The 25,214-nt window shown below is 41.1% G+C and overlaps 1 protein-coding gene across 1 annotated transcript in view; it reads right to left on the reverse strand.

Moving 5' to 3' along the window:
* The window catches only part of C8B (complement C8 beta chain), a 46,597-nt gene that overhangs the window by 11,908 nt on the left and 9,475 nt on the right, over positions 1-25,214 (reverse strand). Inside the window, exons 2-9 of the mRNA XM_070745993.1 lie at positions 22,489-22,645; positions 17,547-17,682; positions 15,160-15,301; positions 13,382-13,514; positions 9,178-9,375; positions 6,507-6,747; positions 1,722-1,850; positions 148-311 (exon numbers count right to left, since the gene is read on the reverse strand). Of these exons, the coding sequence (XP_070602094.1) occupies positions 148-311; positions 1,722-1,850; positions 6,507-6,747; positions 9,178-9,375; positions 13,382-13,514; positions 15,160-15,301; positions 17,547-17,682; positions 22,489-22,645 (1,300 nt within the window). The remainder of the gene's footprint in view (positions 1-147; positions 312-1,721; positions 1,851-6,506; positions 6,748-9,177; positions 9,376-13,381; positions 13,515-15,159; positions 15,302-17,546; positions 17,683-22,488; positions 22,646-25,214) is intronic.

The raw sequence follows: 25,214 nt of genomic DNA on the forward strand, positions 1-25,214 counted from the left end.
TCCATCAGGATTGAACTCCAGGTTGTGGGCCGAGTTTGCCTGCAATACTGCATTCTAACCACTAGGAATCCCCATCATCTACCCATCCTCCCACATCCTGAATGTCCCGAGGCAGGTTAATGCTATGGAACAAATGCTTTACACAACCTTCATCCGGATGATCTCTGGGTTGTACTGAACAGCATCTCCCCACTCTTGCATCAGTTCCGCATTGGGCAAGTCTTTGTTGGCAAGCGTTGTAATGTATTCACTGGCTCCTCCGCGGACAAGAGCAATAAAGTCTTCCACAAATTTCTTTTCTGCTTTGGTATCTATGGAAAAAGAGACAAGGTATCGGTTTAGAAATTTCTATGTATCTACAACAGTTTTTACGTCAAAAAATTGAACTGCTATGGTGGCGCAGTGGTTAGAATGCAGTACTGCAGGCTAATTCAGTGCTCACTCCTGAAGTTCGATCTTGACAGGGCTAAAGGTTGACTCAGGTTTCCATCCTTTCAAGGTTAGTAAAATGAGGAGCCAGATTGTTGGGAGCAATATGCTGACCTTGTTAACATGCTTGGAGAGTAGCACTGCAAAGTGGTATATAAGTCTAAGTGCTGTTGCTATTGCCTGACAGAATGGTGCAGATCATGCTGGGGTTATCCTCCAAATATTAGGCTGATACTGTTGACAGACATGTGTAGATCTATAGTACAACTAGTCCTTGACTTACAACCATTTGTCTTGTGACCATTAAAGTTTCAGTAGCATTGAAAAAATTGACTCATGATTGGTTTTCAATCAAAGACTATTGACTATTAAAGCATCCCCACAATTGCATGATCAAAATTTGGGCAACTGGTATGTATTGATGACAATTGCACTGTGATCACCTTTTGCAACCTTTCTAGCCATTTTCTGGCAAGCAAGGTCAATGAGAGAAGCCAGATTCACTTAACAACTGCAGTGATTCACTTAACACATATGACTGTAAAATGTGGCAGGACTTACTTGAACTTGCTTAACTTGCTTAGCAACAGTAATTTTGGGCTTGATTGCATAGTAAACCAGGGATTACCTGCACTCTGGTTCGGGACTATTAGGTTTCCAAGTGGCAGAAATCTAGAGCTATCCTATGCTGGAAGGTAAAACCAGGAGACTGTTAATGATAGATAGATAGATAGATAGATAGATAGATAGATAGATAGACAGACAGACAGACAGACAGACAGACAGACAGACAGACAGACAGACAGACATGTAGCTAGATGAAAGGTAGGTAGGTAGGTAGATAGATAGATAGATAGATAGATAGATAGATAGATAGATAGATGGATGGATGGATGGATGGATGGATGATGGATGGATGGACGGACGGACGGACGGACGGATGGACAGACAGACAGACCTACAGACAGACAATAATAGAGATGATAAATGATGATAAATGATACATAGAGGGAAGAAGAAATGGATAGATAGGAAGGGTGGATGGATAGATATTATAGATAGATAGATAGATAGATAGATAGATAGATAGAAAGATGATAGATAGATAGATAGATAGATAGATAGATAGATAGATAGATAGACAGACAGACAGACAGATAGATAGATGATAGATAGATGATAGATGGGTGGGTGGGTGGGTGGGTGGGTGGGTGGGTGGATGGATGGATGGATGGACGGAGGGTGAGAGGGAGGGTGGGCGGAAGGGATGAGACATTTACTTGATGCCTTACCTCCAATTTCATTTAAAATGGCATTACATCCTCCAACAGTTATTCCTGCTGAAACACTAACTGCTTCAACAGTTACGCCAGCTTTAACTCCTTGTTGTGTACAAGCTCGTACGTCTCTAAAGTTGTAATCTTTAAAGCAGAATAAATATATATTAATTCAGAATCCAAGAATTCAGAATTCATTCAGAATCTAAGCAGTTTGAAAGATTCAACTTCCCTTAATTTGCAACCTTATATCCAAACACTTGTTTTGAGGTTACCTTACTGTTATGTTTTCAGTCTAGGAGTTGAAGGCAATTCCTTTTTATGACCCTTCTTTTCATACCCACAGTTGCAACCTATGAGGTAGGCTAGGATGAAGAGAGTGAACTGTCCCTATAATCACCAAATCTAGATATGTTTCCATATCTAATTTGGGGGACCTGAACCTGGATCACCCCCAAGCCCCAGTCTTATACTTCAGTTTTCAGGCACGTTAATAGATAACTAATTCCAGTCCTCCAGAGAAGAGCCTTTTCAATTCAAACATAACTTATGAAGATTCATTCATTTATTACTCTTGTGAAAAGTTATCACATAAAGAAGGACCCATTGAGCTTCACTGTTCAGATTTAAACACTACAGTAGACGAGTACAGTTATTCTTCTTTATTAATTACTAATTAAAACACTTGGGGTTCCAATGGAGGAATATCAATTGGTTGATCAACTGTTGATTAAACAGTTGATTGATTAACAACAGATTTCATATCTCCTCATCCTATTCCCTTCCTTCCCATTTTTAATTGGTCCTTAAAGTTTTGGATTTTGTATTCATTTATTTATGGTTTTAGTTGATATAATTTTAATATTATATCATCAACAACACTTTTCATGCCCTACAAAAGCCAAAAATTTTAATCTTTCTGATCCAACATTTTTCTACTGCCGGTTCTGTGGGCGTGGTTTGGTGGGTGTGGTGTGGTTTGGTGGGTGTGGTGTGACTTGGTGGGCATGGCAAGGAAAAGATACTGCAAAATCTCCATTCCCTCCTGATCAGCTGGGATCCGGGAGGTAGAGAATAGATAGGGGTGGGGCCAGTCAGAGGTGGTTACTAGTTTTCAGAACTACTAAAAATTTCTGCTACTGTTTCTCCACAACTGGTCACAAGCTGCTGAATCCCACCTCTGGCAGGTACCATAAATAAATAAATAAATGAATGAATGAATGAATGAATGAATGAATGAATAAACAAACAAACAAACAAACAAACAAACATACAAATAAATAACAATAACAGGTTAAATGCAGTCCAATTGCTCACCCAATAACTGGGAAATTAAGTCCAATTCTAAAGTCCAGAGAGTCCACACACACAATCACGAACAGCAAAAACCACAATCTTGACGAAACAATGAATCAGATAAACTGCCACGAGGCTAAAACACCAGGCTGCACGTTTATCTGTAACACTAATTACAGTAGCCCCACCCAACCACAGGTGGCCTCATTTTCTCTTGTAATAATCCTTCAGTTGTTGCCTCCTATGCATCACTCTATGCATGCGTGGATGTGTCATTAATTCTTGTTCAGAATCCAGGGATGATACAGATGACTGATCTCCTCCTGGGCTGTCTGCCAAACTCCCCTCTTTCCTGTCACTCACGCTTCCTTGTTCAGAGGAGACTTCGTCGGCAGATTCTACTGGGAGCAAAACAGGCCTGCGGCATGTGGATGTCTCCCCCACATCCACATCCACATCCATTGGGGCAGGAGCTCGGCCAGAGCTAACCACAACAAGTGGGATGCCCTCCCCATAGAAAAATTGACATAGAACAGTGCTAAAAGTCTTCAATTGCTTGTTTATATTGTGTATTGTTTTGTTGTAGATTAATTGTCTCTTTTTATTGTCTATTGTTTATATGTAAATAAAAAACTTTTTTTAAAAAAAGAACAGTGCCAAAAGTGCATGTGCGCATGCTATCACTTCTGTGCGAGTGCTCACATCCATAATTCAATGTCTGGGGCCCCACCCAGAGGCCTCTGGAGGCCGGAAATGGCCCATTTCTTGACTTCCGGTGAGCCCAGTAGGCCCATTTTTCACCCTCCATAGGGTTCCCTAGGACCTGAGGAGACTGAAAATGCCTGTCCCCACCCCCTGGAGGCCCTCCAGAAGCCAAAAACACCCTCCCAGAACGTCTATGTGAGTTGAAAGCCAGCTGGCCGGCATGCACATCTGCACTGGATCTAAGCTAGGGCAATAGCTCACATGCCGGCAGTTACAGCTCCATATGCCACCTCTAGCACACATGCCATAGGTTCACCATCACTGACATAGAAAATAGTTTTCTTTTATTTTTTTATTATAAGCTGCCCAAAGTTACTTTGAGGCAAGATGAGCAGTCTACAAATTTTATAAATAAATAAAATAAATCCCATAATCTAATATTCTTTCCAGTCCACTCTCCCCCCCCCCCCGGGCAAAAACTCCAGGGGTAATAAAACTTTGTATCTATACTCTCAGTCTTCAGGGAAATGCCAGCTGCTGAGAAGCACGGTTTACAGATGAAGGCTTGTACAGATGGTTTGTCAACCTTCCTTTGCCAATGGGTAAACAAGGGACTGAAGCTATTGATTAACAGCCCAGAGCTCTGTGTGTTCTGTCCAGAGGACACTAGCTTGTAAAAGCAGCATCCATCACCCTGTAAGGGTAATGTCAGATAACGGTCTCATCCTAGTCAATTATTTACTGTTTCCGAGATATGGACAATCTGGATGCTTTCAGAAAATAAAATAAAAAGCAGGAATCTGGTAAAATGTTTGGCAAATTTCAAGTTTTTTCACTTGAATTAATCGTATAATTGTCCCAAAGGGATTTTCTCAACTCATAATTATTTATTTATTGGATTTGTATGCCGCCCCTCTCCGTAGACTCGGGGCAGCTAACAACAATGATAAAAACAGCATGTGACAATCCAATAATAAAACAACTAAAAACCCTTATTATAAAACCAAACATACACACAAACATACCATGCATAACTTGTAATGGTCTAGGGGGAAGGAATATCTCAACTCCCCATGCCTGGCGGTATAAATGAGTCTTTACAAAGACAGGGAGGATGGGGGCAATTCTAATCTCCAGGGGGAGTTGGTTCCAGAGGGCCGGGGCCGCCACAGAAAAACGACATTGTTTGGTCGACGGGACCCGGAGAAGGCCAACTCTGTGGGACCTTATCGGTCGCTGGGATTTGTGCAGTAGGGGAATCAAATTTAGACAATTTTAGTAAATAATTTATAAATGATAATAATCTCCAGTGGTATGCACAGGTGCGTCCCAAAAAATCCTGAATGACATAGGATCCAGTTTTTAGGTGACTTCTCACTCAGCCATCTAACTAGCCTGTGGAGATTCACAATGATACAAGTTATGGTCGTCCCAAAGATGCCTTTTCAAAAGGCAACTGGACTTCCTTGTTTTTCTTTGAAGATGTTTTAGATTAAATACTGACCAGGGAGGCAGTGTTCCTTGAAAACTTTATTGAACAGTGAACTCAGCAAGCTAGAAACAGTAATAGCAACAGCAGAAGCAGATTGCCTCATCTGCGCTCTTTTGTACTGAGCTGTCAGGTGCGGCAACTAATCCATGTAGCCAGATCTCCCGCTAAAAGGGACAACCAATAGAAAGTGATCCCGGCTGTTGTGAATGCTGAGATGCAACATTTTGCTTCTCATCCTAGACATTTCTTCAGTTCTGACTGGATGCTGAAGAACAGAAGCTGATATCTGAACAGCTAAATTGTCCATCAGCTGCCTATTGCTTCCCGGATATGAAGCTGTTTAAAATTGATTTCCCTAACTCAGTTGTGGTTGAGATAGTTAAAATAGCTTGCCTCAATATACAGTAATACCTCGTCTTACGAACCTAATTGGTCCCGGAAGTAGGTTCATAAGGCGAAACGTTCGTAAGACGAAACATTGTTTCCCATAGGAAACAATGTAAAAGTGATTAATCCGTGCAAAAAAATAATAATCCCAAAATGGCGCTCTGCTGGGCGCCGCCGTCCGGCTGTCACCTTTTAAAACAGCTGGGGGGCTTCTCGGCGTTCTCCGAAACGCCGAACCCGAAAGTTCAGGTTCGGGTTCCGGAGGCCGCCGAGAAGCGCCCGGCTGTTTCAGAAGGTTACAGCCGGGCGCCGCCGCTTGGCGGAGCACCGTTTTTGCAATCGGCGGCGGCGTTTTCGGCCAATGTGGAGGCTAGAAAGGAGGTGGGGAATTCCAATAGGGAATTCCATAGGCGGAGCTTTGACGTCACAGTGGTTTCATGAAAGCCAAAAACTAAAATGAGTTCAATAATTGGAGAGAATTAAAATCTGTTATTTTTTTTTCTCCAGTGGCAAAATTCCAGTGGCATGCAACTGGCCAGTCTTACTTGGAAAAGAAGTCCACAAAAGCAAAATGAGGGTATTTCTATGAATGTTGACAGAAAAGTGGCTATATGGGAGGAATTAAACAGAGAGACATATACTCTTAATATTTTTCTGGGGTTATTTTTATATATAACGAGAAGTAAAATTTGTTATGAGGCGTGCCATTTCACACAATTTGCACAATGTACAACTAACCAAAACTCCTAGAACAATGGAAACTTAATTAACTCAAACCCATCATTTCTTTCAACGAATTCATTTTGTGCCACGTTGAGCCATGTTAGACTCGAACACGTGTTTGCAAGAGAAGATAAAACCTTTCAAAAACTCAGCATAAGCCATACAGTTAATGGACAATCTGTTCTCCTCAGTCTTACCTTCCTTCTGTAGCTCATTACTATTCAAGATCAAAGTATATTCATAAGTGCCCCCAAGAGTTGCTTCAGTGATGTAATGTGTTCCATAGTCTCTGAAAAGATCTCGATATTCTCCATAGCTATACACCAGAGGCAAATGAAGGATTCGCTGGAAGAACTCAGAATGTAGCATCAAGTTCTGTCTCTTAAGTTTATATTGAGCAACTTCCAGCTCTGCATGCGCATGGACAAACCTGCTGGACTAAAGGAAAGCATCAGAAGAGATTTGCATTAACTGCAGGCAGTCCTCGACTTACAACAGTTTGTTTAGTGACCATTCAAAGTTACAAAAACATGGCTTATGACCATTTTCTATGGTTATGACCTTTGAAATGTCCCCATGATCATGGATCAAAATTCAGATGCTTGGCAACTGGTTCCTACTTATGACTGTTGCTGTGTCCCAAGGTCATGTGAGCACCTTTTGTAACCCTCTGACAAGCAAATTCAATGGGGGAAGCTTAACAACAGTGTTACTAACTTATCAACTGCAATGATTCACTTAACAATGGTGGCAAGAAGAGTCATAACGTTCACTTAACAAATGTTGAATGGTTGAAAAGGTAAATTAACAACAGAAGTTTCATTCTAGATATTGGCTCATTCATTTTTAAATTACAAGGTGATCATTCCACAATAATGCTGCACCCCAACCAGTCTTTTACAGCCCTATTTTTCTGTGAATCCCCCTCCCCGAGAAAGCTCTTATGAGGCACAACACAGTTATTTTATTTATTAAAATCCCTAGGCTTTAAAAGAGAGTGCTAGAATTAATTCCAATCTGGTACTCATCCCTTCGAAACATATTTTCCTTTCATTGCTATGCCCCTTGCCAACTTTTTCAAATTGATTTTTTTTGAGGGGGGGGGAACCAGTGATTCCTTTGCAAAAAGTGTTATTCATACAAATATGCCCATGTGCAATAAATGCTACACCTAATAACCTCTATACATTATGAATATTTTTGTGATTTCTTTATTAAATTATAGCCTGCCTCTTTTCCTAGATATTTATCTAAGTACAGTGGTACCTCAAGATACGAACCCCTCGTCTTACGAACAACTCGTGATACGAACCCGGGGTTCAGCAAAATTTTGCCTCTTCTTACGAACCTTTTTCGAGTTACAAACCGGCATTTGGAGACTGCTGGGAAGCCGCGCGGCTGTTTTAAAAGGTAACAGCCGGGCAGCGGGGCTTCCCAGAAACCTCCTGAACGCCGGTTCGTAACTCGAACAAAGTTCGTAAGAAGAGGCAAAATTTTGCTGAACCCCGGGTTCGGTTCGGGAGGTTGCTGGGAAGCCCCCCAGGCCGGCTGCGACCTTTTAAAACACCCACGCCGCTTCGCAGCTGTCTCCCGAAGCCGAACGCGGAAGTTTGGCTTTAGCGTTCGGCTTCAGGAGACAGATGCGAAGCGGCGTGGGTGTTTTAAAAGGTCGCAGCCGGCCTGGGGGGCTTGCCAGCACCCCCCGAACCCCAAACCCGGGTTCGGGGGGGTGCTGACAAGCCCCCCAGGCCGGCTGTGACCTTTTAAAAGAGCCGCGCCGCTTCCCATCTGTCTCCTGAAGCCGAACGCGGAAGTTCGGCTTTGCCGTTCGGCTTCAGGAGACAGATGGGAAGCGGCGCGGCTCTTTTAAAAGGTCGCAGCCGGCCTGGGGGGCTTCCCAGCACCCCCCAAACCCTGAACCCAGGTTCGGGGGGGTGCTGGCAAGCCCCCCAGGCCGGCTGTCACCTTTTAAAACAGCCGCGTGGCTTCCCAGCAGTCGCCGAAAGCCGTTTTTTTGCGGGGGGGGGGGGTTGGTTGCACGGATTAATTGACTTTACATTGTTTCCTATGGGAAACAATGTTTCGTCTTACGAACCTTTCGTCTTACGAACCTCCTCCTTGCACCAATTAAGTTCGTATCATGAGGTATTACTGTACCTCCATTTATTTATTTTATTTTATTTATTTATTAGATTTGTATGCCTCCCTCTCCGTAGACTCGGGGAGGCTCACAATACAATAAAAACAGTTCCTGACAAATCTAATAATTTACAATTTAAAATAGTTTAAAAAACCCATTTTTAAGCAGACATACCTACAAACATACCATACATAAATTATATAGGCCCGGGGGAGATATCTTAGTTCTCCCATGTCTGACGACAAAGGTGGGTTTTAAGGAGTTTGCGAAAGGCAAGGAGGGTAGGGGCAGTTCTAATCTCTGGGGGGAGCTGGTTCCAGAGAGTCGGGGCTGCCACAGAGAAGGCTCTTCCCCTGAGGCCCGCCAACCCAGTAACTGTAACACTTTACAGAAGTGTTACAGCATTCGCTGGCTGGGGAATTCTGGGAATTGAAGTCCTAATATCTTCAAGTTGCCAAGATTGCAAAACACTGATTATCAGGATATAAACATTTTTATAAATGTAGAAAGGGATGACACACTATAGCTACAGATGGAGATCGTCTGGCATTGCTCGCTGTAAGCAAAATATATGAACCCCGGAGGAAAAAACACCTTGTTTTTCATAATTTCAAAAAAAAAAGTTACACTGTCTTCTACTGCTCATATTTTAATTCTAATGTGATGGGCTTTTAGAAAGTGTCTTACAAACTAAAGTAAGCCTAAGAAGAAACACAAGAAAAGTTTACCGTTGAAGAAAATCTTTTCGTCCTGCTAGCAAATTTTTGATATCGCTTGTCATCCTTACTGTAACCTAAGTGAAATACACCAGGTACAGTTAGTCCAAAGCTAAAACTTTCTTCTTTTGTTTTTACCCTGGAGACGCTGTGTTCAAAACTTGAATACGATTCGTATGCAGTCATTGAAAATTCATATTTGCCTTTGGTCTAAAACATAAGCAAGGGGAAAAAACATAACATCTCAAGTGTCATGTTTGAAATGTAGGAAGGAACAAAGGAAAAATTGAGAATGAAAAGTAGTCCACAATAGGTTACATGCTATAATTAGGATCAGAAGATTCAGCAGTAAAGATAGCTAAACAATGAAACTACAGCAACATATTTTAATAATATATTTAGATATAGGCAAAATAATTTGGGCACGTATGTTTTTCACTCATGGGAATACCCAGGTATGGGCACCACTGGCAGAAATGGACTTGTGCGCGCAACTCCATCACCGCTGGTCATGCATACGCCATGCACATGCCATGTACATGCTGGAATTGGCAATTTTTGCCAAAATCTTGAGGCGCGAGGAAAGTTCGCACAAGATTTGACTTCTGCGCATGTGCAGCAGCCGTATCTTGCCACCCTAGCCAGCAGCGAAAGCGCCCCCCCTCCTTGTTGTGGTTCAGCCTGAGCCAGATCAAAGACCAGCTGCGTCTCTGCTGGCTCCATGCCCGGGGGAGGCTGAGAGCGGAGAGGAGAGTTCTTGGCAGTCAGACAGTGCAGACGGCAGTCATGAAAGTGAAGGTGATGCAAGGCCTGGGAGCCCTGGGGGAGGGCTATCTCAAGCAAGTAGCTGTGATTCCCTGGAGTCCCTGAATAACGACGCACAAGCTATCATTAGTATGCGGCAGAGACGCATAGCTCAAAGGAGGAATCAACTGCGGAGATATTATCAGCGTTGAATGAGGAACACCAGGGGGTTGGGTGTGGTCCTCATTAGCAGGGAAGGGTTTCTAAGGCATGAGAACCATTCCGGCAGTATGGAGTGTTATCAAAGGGGAGTTGGTGTTATCTGCATTTTCTCTCAGCGTTTTTGTTCCTGGGTCGTGGCCCAGCAGCCTTGAAGACTGGTGGGAGGTGTGTGTCTGTTAGCTGAACAGCCTCATCTGGCATTGAGGATCCTGTGTTTTTGTATGAACAATTGCCTTCATGTATCTATTTGGAGTTCCAGTGTTTTCCTGATCTATAAGGACATTTTCTGTTGGCTTCTTTTCTCTTTACCATTATAAAACTGTGTTTGGATTCAACCGGTGTGTCTGGCTTATCTTTTTGGGTTGGTCATAGCTTCCGGAGTGACCCAGACAGAACACTCCCTATGCAGCCTTTTGTGCTCTCTTGGAGCAGCAAGGGCAGCTGCCCCAAACAACTCATGGCCTTCCAGAGCACAGTGCCGGAAGCCTGGCCCGCCACCGCTCTCCACCGAGCTCGGACCTGGACAAATTGGCTGCTGTTCAGAGGGCAACGGGTGGAGACAGAACGCTCCTCCACTGAGTGTGATGCTCTCTCCTCTTTGTCCACTTCTGCACAGGTAAGATGGAATGAGGGAGGGGCCGGGCGGAGGTGGTCTTACTCATACAGAAGTGTCGGAGGGATGATGTTGCTCAGTAGAAGGGCGGTCTGTCTGTTCCCCTCGCCCTCCATTGCTGCAGCTGATTCATCTGGGTCCAGGCTTGGTGGAGAGTGGCACACCGCCACGCCGGGTCTCCAGCACTGTCTTTGGGCCACAACTTGCTCGGGCGCCCCAAGAGATGTCTGTTGCAGCACTAACTCTACACACATGCGGTAGCTGAAGGATGCGCACTTGCGTGCACATTCTTCCCCCCAGTGTTCCGGTAGGGCTGCGTATACCACATTGTGCTTTTAGTCATTTTCAATTTACATAAATAAATAAATTGTTCTCAAACATAGGTAGCATATGACTTAAGTAAGGCAAATATTGTAGTAATTTCATTTGTTCATAGAAGGTGCTAAAACGTTGTTAAAATTAGAAGAGTAATCCTATTCAAAATCTAGATTATCTTAATCTAGATTAGATTAGATTAGTATATTTGCACATAGCAGATGTTTGCTGAATCTTAGTTCCACCTGAAAGTTCATGAGGCTTCTGAAAATCTGTTCCAGGGGTTTAAGAATTGCAAAGATTTTACCAGATCCTAATTCCCTATAGGAATGAATATATAGAAGGACATCTATCTATCTATCTATCTATCTATCTATCTATCTATCTATCTATCTATCTATCTATCTATCTATCTATCTATTATTATTATTATTATTATTATTATTATTATTATTATTATTATTATTATTATTATTTATTCAATTTGTATGCCGCCCCTCTCCGAAGACTCGGGGCGGCTCACAACATGTAACAACAAATCATAAATAATCCAACAGTTTTTAAAATGTTTAAAGATTTAAAAGACCCCATATACTAACAGACATACACACACGCATACCATATATAAATTAAACATGCCCAGGGGGAGATGTTTCAATTCCCCCATGCCTGACGACAAAGGTGGGTTTTAAGGAGTTTACGGAAGGCAGGAAGAGTAGGGGCAATCCTAATCTCCGGGGGGAGTTGGTTCCATAGGGCCGGTGCCGCCACAGAGAAGGCTCTTCCCCTGGGGCCCGTCAACCGACATTGTTTAGTTGACGGGACCCGGAGAAGGCCCACTCTGTGGGACCTAATCGGTCGCTGGGATTCGTGCGGCAGTAGGCGGTCTCGGAGATATTCTGGTCCAGTGCCATGAAGGGCTTTAAAGGTCATAACCAACACTTTGAATTGTGACCGGAAATTGATCGGCAGCCAATGCAGACTGCGGAGTGATGGAGAAACATGGGCATACCTAGGTAAGCCCATGACTGCTCTCGCAGCTGCATTCTGCACGATCTGAAGTTTCCGAACACTTTTCAAAGGTAGCCCCATGTAGAGAGCATTACAGTAGTCGAACCTCGAGGTGATGAGGGCATGAGTGACTGTGAGCAGTGAGTCCCGGTCCAGATAGGGCCGCAACTGGTGCACCAGGCGAACCTGGGCAAACGCCCCCTCGCCACAGCTGAGAGATGTTTTTCTAATGTGAGCTGTGGATCGAGGAGGACGCCCAAGTTGCGGACCCTCTCTGAGGGGGTCAATAATTCTCCCCCCAGGGTAATGGACGGACAGATGGAATTGTCCTTGGGAGGCAAAACCCACAGCCACTCCGTCTTATCCGGGTTGAGCTTGAGTCTGTTGACACCCATCCAGGCCCCAACAGCCTCCAGGCACCGGCACATCACTTCCGCCGCTTCGTTGACTGGGCATGGGGTGGAGATGTAGAGCTGGGTATCATCCGCATATTGATGATACCTCACCCCATGTCCTTGGATGATCTCGCCCAGCGGTTTCATGTAGATGTTGAATAGCAGGGGGGAGAGGACCAACCCCTGAGGCACCCCACAAGGGAGAAACCTAGGAGTCGACCTCTGGCCCCCCACTAACACCGACTGCGACCGGCCAGAGAGGTAGGAGGAGAACCACTGAAGCACAGTGCCTCCCACCCCCAACCCCTCCAACCAGTGCAGAAGGATACCATGGTCGATGGTATCGAAAGCCGCTGAGAGGTCAAGGAGCACCAGGACAGAGGATAAACCCCTGTCCCGGGCCCGCCAGAGATCATCCATCAACGCGACCAAAGCGGTTTCCGTGCTGTAACCGGGCCTGAAACCCGACTGCCGGGGACCTAGATAATCTATCTATCTATCTATCTATCTATCTATCTATCTATCTATCTATCTATCTATCTATCTATTTCTATCTATTAGTTGGACTTGTATGCCGCCCCTCTCCGAAGACTCGGGGCGGCTCATGCTTAGTTCCAACAAAGCTTCTATGAAGTGGCTTTCTGGGTGACAGTTAGGTTGACAGGTAATATTTGGGAAGGCTCAAATGATTTGAAATCCAACTAAAACAACTAAGTATAAAACAAAATGTAGGAGTGAACAGTGATTTTTTTAAAAATAGAGCATATCAAACACTGTATATTATATATAGAAAATCAATCTCAGGAATTTAGTGTTAAAATAAGTTAAATAAATCAATGATTTAACCTTTAATTGAATCTTAGTGAAGATTATGGAATCATAGAAATAATGTGAGAATTAATTCATAGATACTCACCTCAGCCAAATAACTTTCTACATTGTATGGTTTTCTAAAACCAAAAGTACCAATATGTTGTGGTCGACATGCTCCTTCATAATATTTATAGTCAAGAACCACCCCTTCTAGATTATTTGTGAAAGCATTAAAGCTGGGAATAAAAGATACAGGTAGAGTCAATATATTTGCACATTAGTTAAAATTCTGCAGAAAGTGCCTTTTTACTTCTGCAGTTAGGACCTAGTAACCTAGCATTAGATTCTAACCAAAGTGAACCCTGCCGTAGCACAGGAATAATACTAGAAAGAAGAATTCATTCTTTGATACAGAAAATAGAAACACTGTGTATTACTTTATGTTATATAAACTTAATAAAATGACTTTTCAATTCAAAGTAAAAATAAAAATTAATAGGAACTGTTTTGGTTTCAGGCTCATACAGATAATAATTGGAATAAATGATTGCTCAATGCATCTCATTGTAAAAAACACTTCTTTATTTCTCCTTATTTCTCTCATTAATACACCAACTTTGCACACAGTGTTTTTCTTCCCGCATCTTCTATCTTTGGCAATAAAGTAGATTAGCTTGGTAGTAACATAAAAACATTCCACAAGTCATTCTAGGAATTTATGGGCTAATCAGTGCTAATCAGGAGTCATAAAAGCAAGTAATAAATCGCACATTGTTAGCTTACATTTCAGAGCTTGTCCTGGACGCATCCATTTTGGGATTGCAACATTGAACGAAATCAGTTTCTCTTCCGTTCACACGCGGATGTGAGGTAACTGATTAACCAGTTCCTCGCCTTCTAATATTTCTTCCCTAACACTTGTTCCCTTCTTTTCTGAAAGCATCTGAAGTAAGGGTTAACCCATCTCAGGTCCTCTTCAATAGATCCTGAACACATGTCTACGTCATCTTCCCCCCTTCTGAGCTAACCTCCCTTTCTATCTGTAAATCAGGTCCTTCTGCCAATTCAAAATCGCTCTCCACTTCGGAATCTGAATAATCCTCAGGCTAAACGGGACTATATACAACAGGAACCAAAACAAAAGGAAAGGAAATATGTTAAGAACCCTACCCCTCCAGACTGAGCAAGAAAAAAAATGTGCTAAAATACTCTGTGAAACTCTCTGTGGTACAGCCCGGAGTGTGTGGTAGGCACATACCACCCATAGGAATAAGTAGGGATTAAACATACAATCAGTTCAGTACACATAAAATGAGGAAAACAGTATACAGTGGTGCCTCTACCTAAGAACGCCTCTACTTAAGAACTTTTCTAGATAAGAACTGGGTATTCAAGATTTTTTTTGCCTCTTCTTAAGAACCATTTTCTACTTAAGAACCCGAGCCCAGAAAAAATTCCCAGAAAATTTGAGAGTGGAACAAAGGCCCTTGGGTTTCTCTCTCTGGCGCACTGTATGGGAGGCAGCCTCATGCTGGGTATATGGGAGGCGCGTGCTCCTCCTCGCCGCCTCAGACTGCCTTGTAATGGCCCAGGGTTGGGCCTAGAGGCAAAAGGGAGCTGTGACGTTCCTTCAATATACCAGGGTGATCCAAAAGAATATATATGCACATTTTATCATTTGGTGAAATATGTATACAGCATGCATACGCTTAGTACATTTACAAACAGATTGTGATAATGGAATAGATTTTATGAATGATCCACGGAAAGCTGGTATGAAATAGTTGTGGACTTCTATGTTGTCAATATTTCTTGGCTTTAATCTTCTCTCACCCAATCCTGTTAATCAGTTATTAAATTTGGGGTTAATTCTGCACTTACCCACTTGACAGCATCTGTATTCCCCAAAATTGTTCCAAAGGCTCATTGCAACGCCTATATACCTTCTTACAATTAGCTTCATCTGATTGATCTCCACAGTCATCATCTCCATTGCAAAGCAGCCTACGATTGATGCATCGGCCTAACACACAGAATAAACTTGTTTATGATTCATTGGATAGACTTTGCAGTTTAATAAATTCAACTCCTATGCCTTTGTTGCATGCAGATCCCACAGATAGTTTTAGTTCCATTGAAAACTCTTGTTTATCTCCCCATGCTTAACTGACTAAGTGTTCTTTAGGGAGGCACACATTTTTTTAAGCATTGCTTTCAGAATCATTTTTATGGTTAGTAGCAGAATATGTTGTGTTAAAAAAGACCAGCTGGAACTTGCCCAAAACATGGATTGCATATTTAACAGACTCTGCATTTAATGGACAACATTTGTTTTGGACCTTGTTCTGACCCCATGATAAGCCCTTCAAGAAATGAGTCCACACATCTGAAGTTTGCAAGTTTTAAACATATAATTCTAATATTTTATAAAGCTGAAAGGTTTTCAAATGCAACGACAAGCAAGGAATGTTTCTTTTTCTGTGCCAGCTAATTATCATCTGAGAAAAGATATAAAGTTCATAATTATTTCTTCTTTGATCAAACAGCTAGCATTTTTGCACTGGTTTACCTGAATTGGAAGGCTGCCTGGAGGTAAGAAGTTCCTTCTAATAAACTCATTAGTTCCACATCCAAATCCAATCATCTATCAATCACAGTATGCAATTGTCTTCCGCACTCACTCATCACAAGACTAAACCTTATATAGCCAGAACGCATGGCTAATTGTTCTATAGAGCTATTTACGCATAGATCTTTTCCTGTTCAGCCATTCCTGTCTGCTAATACCTCTGTGCTCTCTTGCATTGAGAAGAGGCTCTTTCTCTTCTCCCGAGTCACTCATGGGCACCTCTGGAAGTGCAACAAACCCTGGTTGGCTTTCAGCCTCTGGGTCCACATCCCCTTCGACCTCCTCACTATTTGACCCCTATGACAATCATTAAGTGTTGTACCACATGATTCTTGACAAATGTATCTTTTTCTTTTCTGTACACTGAGAGCATCTGCACCAAAGACAAATTCCTTGTGTGTCCAATCACAATAAAGAATTCCATTCTATTCTAACTTATCTACACTTTGCAATCTTCCCGCAGACCTTAACAATTTAATATTTCATGCAGTGGTGAAATCTACTTACCTTCCCTACCGGTTCAGAAGTGCGTGTTTGGTGTGCACGTACATGCACCCCCACCACATGTGCTTTTTACCCTCTGCACATGGGCAGAAGGCTTTGCATATGCGCAGAGGGTTAAAAACAAGAAAATGATGACCTCCAGGTGGGTGGGCCAAGCCTTGTGCTGCTGCTGCTGCTACCAGTTCTCCTAACCACAGATGGTCTCTGCAGCTGGTACGCCTGAATTGGGCCTAACGGTAGCATTTTACCCCTGGTTTCATGCATTCCTTTGTCAACCACAGCAAATTCCAGACTGAAGCTTTTTCGGTGAACTGTAAAAAAGTTGCTATTGCTGCACTATTGAGGGAAAGCGCAATGTTAAATTTTTAAGCGACAAAGCCAGGGAAAGCTCAACAGTAATGGACTTTATAAATCCACCCCATCACTTTGCAGGGAAGGTTGATGACACAAGGTGTTTCAGAGAAAATTAATACACAAGTGATGCTGATGATTGTACTTACAGGCTTCCTTTAAAAAAAAAAAAGTTTTCATTTTGCTCCTAATTAGCAGTGTACAGCCAGTGGGCAATCACTTGGGAAGGCAGTTTTCTGCTTTTTCTTGCTCTATTTTATAATCCATCAGATCAGAAATTAAGCCTTCAAAATCCTGTCATGTAGGCTGTTTGAAAATGTTAATGTACAATCAAATTTGATTTAATTTAACCTAAAATGTTCATCAGGGATGTGACAGAAATTATGTGATCCTTTTTCTCATTTAGTTGTGCCTTTTCAAGAGAACGTGCAAGGGGAAGTAATAACCAGGCATACTTCCATACAAAATCATTGAATGGCTTCGATAACAAATATGGTTCCATAAATACGGCTCCTCTTTGGTTCCTCTTTTGGGCTATTTGCCTATTGGCCCTATCTGCCTGTGTGATCCATTCTTGTTACAGATTCTGTTGCCATGTCTTCATACAATGTCCATCAAGAAAACAAGATCAACATTTGTTTGTGACATACAAGGTAATAAAAAAACCCCCAAGCCTCCTTATTCCAATCAATCTATTTAAGGGAAATCTAACTCAATAGATATGCAGTTAACCACTAGGTTTTTTTAAATCAAGGAGCCCCCACTACCAGCAAAATTCTCTCACCTGTGGCACAGAGAAAGCCTTCACAGCGAACAGTACCACAAGGTCTGTTTATAACACAGTCTTCACTTTCATTGTCAGTGTAATCACACGGGTCACCACCGAACTGAGAAGGCTGTTCCACATGGGCAAATCTGTACTGTAGTGGAATAGATATTATGAATTCCAGCCCTCCTAAATTAAAAGCCAAGTATCACAGGTGGGTAGAGATCTTTGTTAGTTGGAACGTCAACATGTACAGTGGAAATGTAAAGGAGCTCTCTCTTTTCACTCTGTTATATGAAATGTAATTTGATTGCAGTTTTCTGAATGTAACATAGAATAGTTTACTAATAATTCTGAATGAATATAAAATTACTTGACTATGCATATAAAGTGAGAAAATGTGTAAGCTTAGCAAATTACAGTGTTCCCTTGAGTTTCGCGGGGGATGCATTCCGAGACCACCCGCGAAAGTCGAATTTCCGCGAAGTAGAGATGGGGAAGTAAATACACCATTTTTGGCTATGGACAGTATCACAAGCCATCCCTTAACACTTTAAACCCCTAAATTACCATTCCCCATTCCCTTAACAACCATTTACTCACCATTATTACTGGTACTCACCATTGAATAAGACAGTGATCCTGATATTTATAAACATAATTATTTATTAACAATAATTTTTTTTTTGTTATTTATTTTAAAAAAATATTAGTTTGGCGATGATGTATGACATCATCGGGGGGGGGAAACCGTGGTAAAGAAAAAAAATTGTGAAGTATTTTTTAATTAATATTTTTTGAAAAAACGTGGTATAGACTATTCGCGAAGTTCGAACCCGCGAAAATCAAGGGAACACTGTATATCTTAGATGGGAATGGAATCAGAGGTGGCATTCAGCAGGTTCTGACCAGTTCTGGAGAACCGGTAGCAGAAATTTTGAGTAGTTCGGAGATGTGGTAACAGAAATCTTGAATAGTTCGGAGAACCAGTGTAAAGCACTATGAAATGGTATATAAGTCTAATTGTTGTTGCTATTGCTATTTTGGATAGCATCTTCATTCAGTAACAAAGTGACGAAAGTGTAAGAAGCCAATGATACTTTCCATAACAATAGAATTCAGACTTATATACCACTTCACAGTGCTTTACAGCCCTCTCTAAGTAGTTTACAGAGAGTAAGCATATTTCCCCCAACAATCTGGGTCCTCATTTTACCGACTTTAGAAGGAAGGAAGGCTGAGTCAACTTTGAGCCCACTGAGATTTGATCTGCCAAACTGCTGGCAGACGGTGATCAGCAGAAGTAGCTTGCAGTACTGCACTCTAACAAACTGCACCACCAAGGATCAGCAGTTAGATTTCTTAAGAGAACGACCAGATAAGGCCTAAGCAGGGTGGAGAGCTCATTCATTTAAGTGACATGCTAACCAGACCAATTGCTGCAAACCATCACATCTTCACAGTTTTCTTTTGCCCCATGATCTAACAAGGAATAAGCAGACTACATCTTTGAAGACAGCCCATATGGCCAAATGACTCTAGATAAGTGGTTCCCAAACTTTGTTGGGCCATGTCCCACCTAAGCATCTCTAAAATCCTGAACCCCCCTCCCATGACCTATAATTCTTATTACGGTATTCAAAAAGTGAACTACTCACACGGAGTAAAAAGCCATTAACTAGGTTTAAACAAAGTTCAAATTGCCCCTATTAAAAATGAAATTGCCCTCCATGGGGCGTGGGCCCCACATTGGGAACCAGGGCTCTAGATATTCCCTCTATGTTAGTTTGCAGCAATTATTTGAGAAGCTTGATCTCATAGCAAATGACCCTTCCCTTCTTATTGAATGACATCTGATTTTTGGCTCAAGCTTCTGATGATCCTAAAGGGAATCCTCCCTTGTCAATTGCAGTTGGGACTGGCAACTTGGCTGCTAAGTGGCATAGTTAGAAATTGAAACATCATTATTACCCAGAGGGTCATTGGTTTATGGAATTCACTTCCAGAAGAGGTCGTGACAGCTGTCAGCCGTGATAGCTTCAAGGCAGGATTAGACAGATTCATGGATGCCAAGTGTATAGGTGGTTATTGAAATGGATGTCCATGTGCCGCCTCTATGTTAGTTGAGGCAGGCAGGATTCCCTTGAGTAAAGGGAGGGTTTTGCCTTCTCTTTCTGCTCAAGATCCCCATGAACAAAATTGTGGTGGGCCACTGTATGACACCGAATGCTGGACTCGATGGACTTTGGCCTGATTCAGCATGGCTCTTCTTATGTGACCAGACTGACTCATAATGTCAGTTCTGCTGTGCTTGTTAAGTGCATCTCTATGGGTCATTAATTGTGACATTACATAATTGCAAGTTGTGACTTCCTTCCAGCTTCCCTCATTGACTTTGCTTGCCATCAGCTGACTGTGAAGTTCATGCAACGTCCCAAGTTGTTTTTGGTGAGATCGGCAGTTACACTATATAAATCTGATAAATAAATCAAAACAGGTTCATGGAAATCTTTTTTTTTGACTTTCACACCTGCTATGAATTCAGCCTTTTGCTGATCCACTTATCGACCGAGGGACTATAATGTAATCAATTGTTTGCACCGACACCTTCACTGTAACTCCTTCACTCTAATCCATGGGGGCTATCTGGAGGAATGGGGAAAATCCATTTTTTAAATTATTAGATCCCATATTTCTAGCCCTTTGCTAAAAGGCTACTGAAGAAGTACTGGAAACTGTGTAGCCTTTAAATGCAAATGCCTGAAAATAATAGATCCATCTCGGTTACTTGTTCAGTATTAGTTTTGCTTTCCTCCGCGTGCTCTATTTATTTTTCTAAGGTTATTCTCATAACAAAGAGGAGGAATCAAATCTAGTGGCCATAAAGAGTTGAGCTGCTATTCCAATCGCAGGAATAATGATGATAAATAATGATATGTAAGCACTGGCTTTGAGCAAAGCCGAGGAATGGCATTGTAAAAATGATTGTCTTAGTGTGGTGACAGGACAAGATTATCCTGCACTTTTGAAAATAATGGGAATTTTGCCACCAATGCTGTAACAATCAAAAGCCTTCGTTGGAAGGCACTTGCGAGGTGGGGGGGAGAAAAAACCCTCAACGATGAAAAATGAGCAGCTGTGTGTCATCATCTCTTAGTCAAAAACTGGAAATTGAGGTCACTTAACACAAATGGGTTCTACATCAGGAGTGCTTCAGCATAAGGGAATAAAATACAATGGCTCGCCAACGTCATTCTGGTTAAGGCAGGAAGGCAGGATCATTCCTTCCAAAGGCTCTGTGCTTTATGCAACATAGCAGAGGTCAAACTTGGCAACTTTAAGACTTGTGGACTTGAACTCTCAGGATTCTCTTGCCAGCTATTTTAATTTTATTTCATTTCTTTTAAGAGTCAGGGTGGCACAGTGGTTAGAGTACAGCTCTGCAGGCTGCTTCAGCTAACTGCTAGCTGTAGTTCAGCAGTTCAAATTTCACCACCGGCTCAAGGTTGACTCAGCCTTCCATCCTTCCAAGGTGGGTAAAATGAGGACTCAGATTGTTGGGGGCAATAGGCTGATTCTGTACACTGCTTAGAGAGGGCTGTAAAAACCACTATGCAGTGGTATATAAATCCAAGTGCTATTGCTATCAAAAAGAAAAAAATTCAATAAATATATGCTTGTATACAGGTACTCCCTGACTTTCAACCATATATCTAGTATTGCCCACAGGATAATATGCTGCAATGTTCTACCTGTCAATGTCTACTTCAGCTTCAATCGCAACAACACAACAGCACGCAACAGATTCAAACTTAATATTAACCGCCCCAAACTTGTAAAAAATATGACTTCAGCAACCGAGTTGTCGAAGCGTGGAACTCATTACCTGACTCAGTAGTGTCAACCCCTAACCCCAAACATTTTTCCCTTAGACTATCCATGATTGACCTCTCCAGGTTCCTTAGAGGTCAGTAAGGGGTGTGCATAAGTGCACCAGTGTGCCTTCCGTCCCCTGTCCAATTGTGTCTCCTTATCTCATTTATCTTTTCTTCCTTTCTAATATGTTCACCTATACTTTTATATCTTTTCTTCTATTCTTTTCTTTACTTATATTATTACACATCTTTCTCTTCAATGTGTATTATGTATTGGACAAAATAAATAAATAAAATAAATAACCATTCTAAGTTTCAATAGCACTGGAAAAAGGACAAATCTAAGTAATTTATTTATTACTTAGATTTGTATGCCGCCCCGAGTCTTCGGAGAGGGGCGGCATACAAATCTAAGTAATAAATAAATAGACTTATAATCTTTTCCCCCTCCCCATGCTTATGTCCATCGCAGCAATCCAAGTCATGTGAGCAAAATTTGGACACTTGACAAATGCAGTGGCCCACGGTCATAGGATTAGAGTTTATGATATTCTGACAAGTAAAGTCACTAAGTTACTAACTTAGCCGCTGCAGTGATTCACTTAATAACTATAGAAAGAAAGACTATAAAACGGGGCATAATAATTGTCTTTCTTAGCAATGGAAATTTTGGGCTCAGTTATGATCATGAATTAAGGACTTCCTATAATTTGTTACTATGGTCAAAATGGGAAGCATCTGTCTAGAGCAGGGGTAGGCAAAGTTGGCTCTTCTATGATTTTGTGGACTTCAGCTCCCAGCATTCCTGAGCCAATTATGCTAGCTCAGGAATTCTGGAAGTTGTAGTCCACATGTCATAGAAGAGCCAAATTGCCTACCCCTGGCCTAGAGTATTGGTCAAATGGATGAAAATGGATGAAGAAATGGGATACTAAAAGTAGGGCTCTTGTTGAGTCAGATGAAAAGGAAATCCCATGGACATTACAACGACCACTTTTATAGTGCCAAGCTCCACATTTTAGTACATTGTAGTTCACTGTGTATTAAACAGTTAACTAATTTTTCGACTCCAAGAGGAGACTTACTCTTTTTTTCTGGCAAGCATCACAAGTGGTCCATGATGACCAACTGGAAAGAAGACAGTCAATAGGCTGCACCACCTGGCTTGAAGAGCGGCGCCATCTGCCTTTGGTCACATTGAGGTCAATTCTATTGAGTTGAAGATCATCATCCTGTTCACCACTACATCAATTGGGAGAAAACATATATAAAGAATGTTCATTTATATACTTTATTTTCTTCCCATCATTCAAGACCAAACACTGTAAAGTATCATCCAATGATAGGTTTTTTGTTTTGTTTTTTGCAATTCCCCCTTTAATGAAGGTCAATCTGTGCAACCACACTGAGCACAACAAATGCTGTGCATCACAGCTCCATGAATGCCAATTATGCTTGCTGATATGATGTAGACAAATGCACCAACAATGGGTTATCAATTAGACGACCACTTCTGTGGTCACTTATTACTATACTCAAGCTGTTATACCAGAAGTGAAGACATGTGACCTATTGGACAAAGTTCCATTTGTATACAGCAAAAAAGTAAATGAAATCCAAAAAATAGCTCAAAAGGAAAATTAAAAGATAAAATCAGTCTAAATATTTTCTCTTTATTGCTTTAAATTCACAATCAGCCATTGCTGAAAAATTGTGACATCACCTAAGCATAGCTCATCTGAGGTTTATTAACTATTTAACTCATCCTCTGCATGTTATACATGGTAGGAACTTTCCTGAATATACAATATAGAGATGCAGAAATGCTGGCTCAAAACCCAGTTCTATATATGTAGAAGAATACAGAGATGGCTTTGAAGGAATTATGCATTAGCTGTTACCTTAGCCCTAGAAGGAGGAAGGGGATGATGAAGAAAGTAAAGACTACCCCACCTTGATTTTGTTGGTATAAGAGAGTGGAGAGGGAATATCTGTTGGGCGTTGGAGATTCTGTTATTATAACGTTCCCTGGAGAGGTAATAGCATTGTTTACTGAAGGTAGAGAAAAACATTATCTCCACATAATGGATATAGGTTTTTCAAACAGAGCCACAGACTCTTGAAAGTATAAGCAACATTTTTCTCTCCAAGAACTCCAAGACGACATAGAAGAATAACCCTATGAAATAGTAAGTTGGACTGGGAGAGTGATTAGCATCTAGCAAGCTTTTGTGGTCCAAAGTGAAAGTGAATTTAGGATTTTCTAGTCCTGATCCAACACATCATGATCGTGATTTTGATCATTATTATCATCCACCTCATCCTCCTTGATACTTATTCTTTGACTGATACGAATTTTACTGATACACAGAGAAGATTGTTCATTCGGAATAGAAGGGAAAAGAAGCAAGGCTTTATTTTGGAACAGAAACAAAACCGGAATAAAAGTGGTGGTCGTGGTGTTTTTTAGCTCAATAAGATTTGAGGGTTGAGAAAATCCCACTAAAGTCCTGCCCCATTCTGTTCTTGGTCTTTTTTATAGTATGGGTTCCTTGGTGCGCTCTAAACATGGTGGTTTTCTTGCAGATGTTACATTACCAAAGTAGGTAATATCATCAGTGCTAGAAGGAATGGGCTTTGCTTTGTCAGTGTTAGTGGGAGTGTTCTTGGTGGTTCCTTGATTAGGCTGTTTACTGTTGGCTTGTTGGTCTGTGTTGGTAGTTACTTGATTGGCATATTGTTTATTTCTTGATCAGAAGTGGTGTTAATCTTGTGTTAATCTCTGATCATCTGGTTGTTTTTTTTGGCGACTGCAGAAAGTCAGTGGTCTAACAGTGGTGAAGAGGGTTTTTGGTCTTTTTGTTGCTTTTGGTTTTTCCATTGCCTCTTTGAGTGGTATGTAGATATTGTTTATGTAAGGTGTTAGAACTCAATCCAAACAGTTGGGTTGGCAATATATAAACCAACAATGTATGTATGTAGATTTAGCTATATGCTATTTCTGATTGGTTGATTGTGTTGCAGATTGCCATAATAGGGAGCTAGAGGTCATAGTTTGTTCTCTCCAATATTCTTTCTCTCTGATATGCTTTGTTAGACATTCTGTTCTCTGTTGTAGCTAAACTGTGTTTACAGCTTGGTATCTTTGTTTACTTTTCATGACAAAGACAATTGGTAAGAAGACTGTAATTTGATATTCTTTGTACTGTTATTCTGACTATTACGTGTATGACCTGGACTGTTTATTGGATTGTGCTATTTCTTAAAATAAACTTTAACTCAAGTTAATGTATCTGTGTGTAGCTGAATTATTATTCATATCTACTCTCATAAATGTTTCTGTGTGAATATCCTTGTTATTCTTTTTTTTTTTTTTGTGGGGGTGTATTTCCCCCGCTTCTTATGAAAGTATACATTCAAATGTAGAAAAAGAATACATAATTAAATATATGTTAACTATTATAGAAAAAAAAGTTAATAAATTTGAGTTAAAGTTTTACAAATCTTAATGTGGGTGTTAAGTAGGGTTAGTATAACATAATTACCAAAAAATACCTTTAATATAATCCTAATTACTATAGTAAAATAGTGTCAAACCTTCAATCCAAACAGTAAAACTAAATTCAACTATTATACATCGAAGATCTTGGTATGTTGCTTATACTTATACATACACTACTATATCATAATCGTCAAAAAGTCCTTTTAAACTAATATTAATATTGTTATCACCTAGGTAAAAACTAATACAAAAAAAAAACAACTAAAGATATATCTTATTTTTTCTTATCTATCCATTTATAAACATTGT

Source organism: Erythrolamprus reginae, chromosome 3 (assembly GCF_031021105.1).
Source record: "Erythrolamprus reginae isolate rEryReg1 chromosome 3, rEryReg1.hap1, whole genome shotgun sequence".
Taxonomy (NCBI): Eukaryota; Metazoa; Chordata; class Lepidosauria; order Squamata; family Dipsadidae; genus Erythrolamprus; species Erythrolamprus reginae.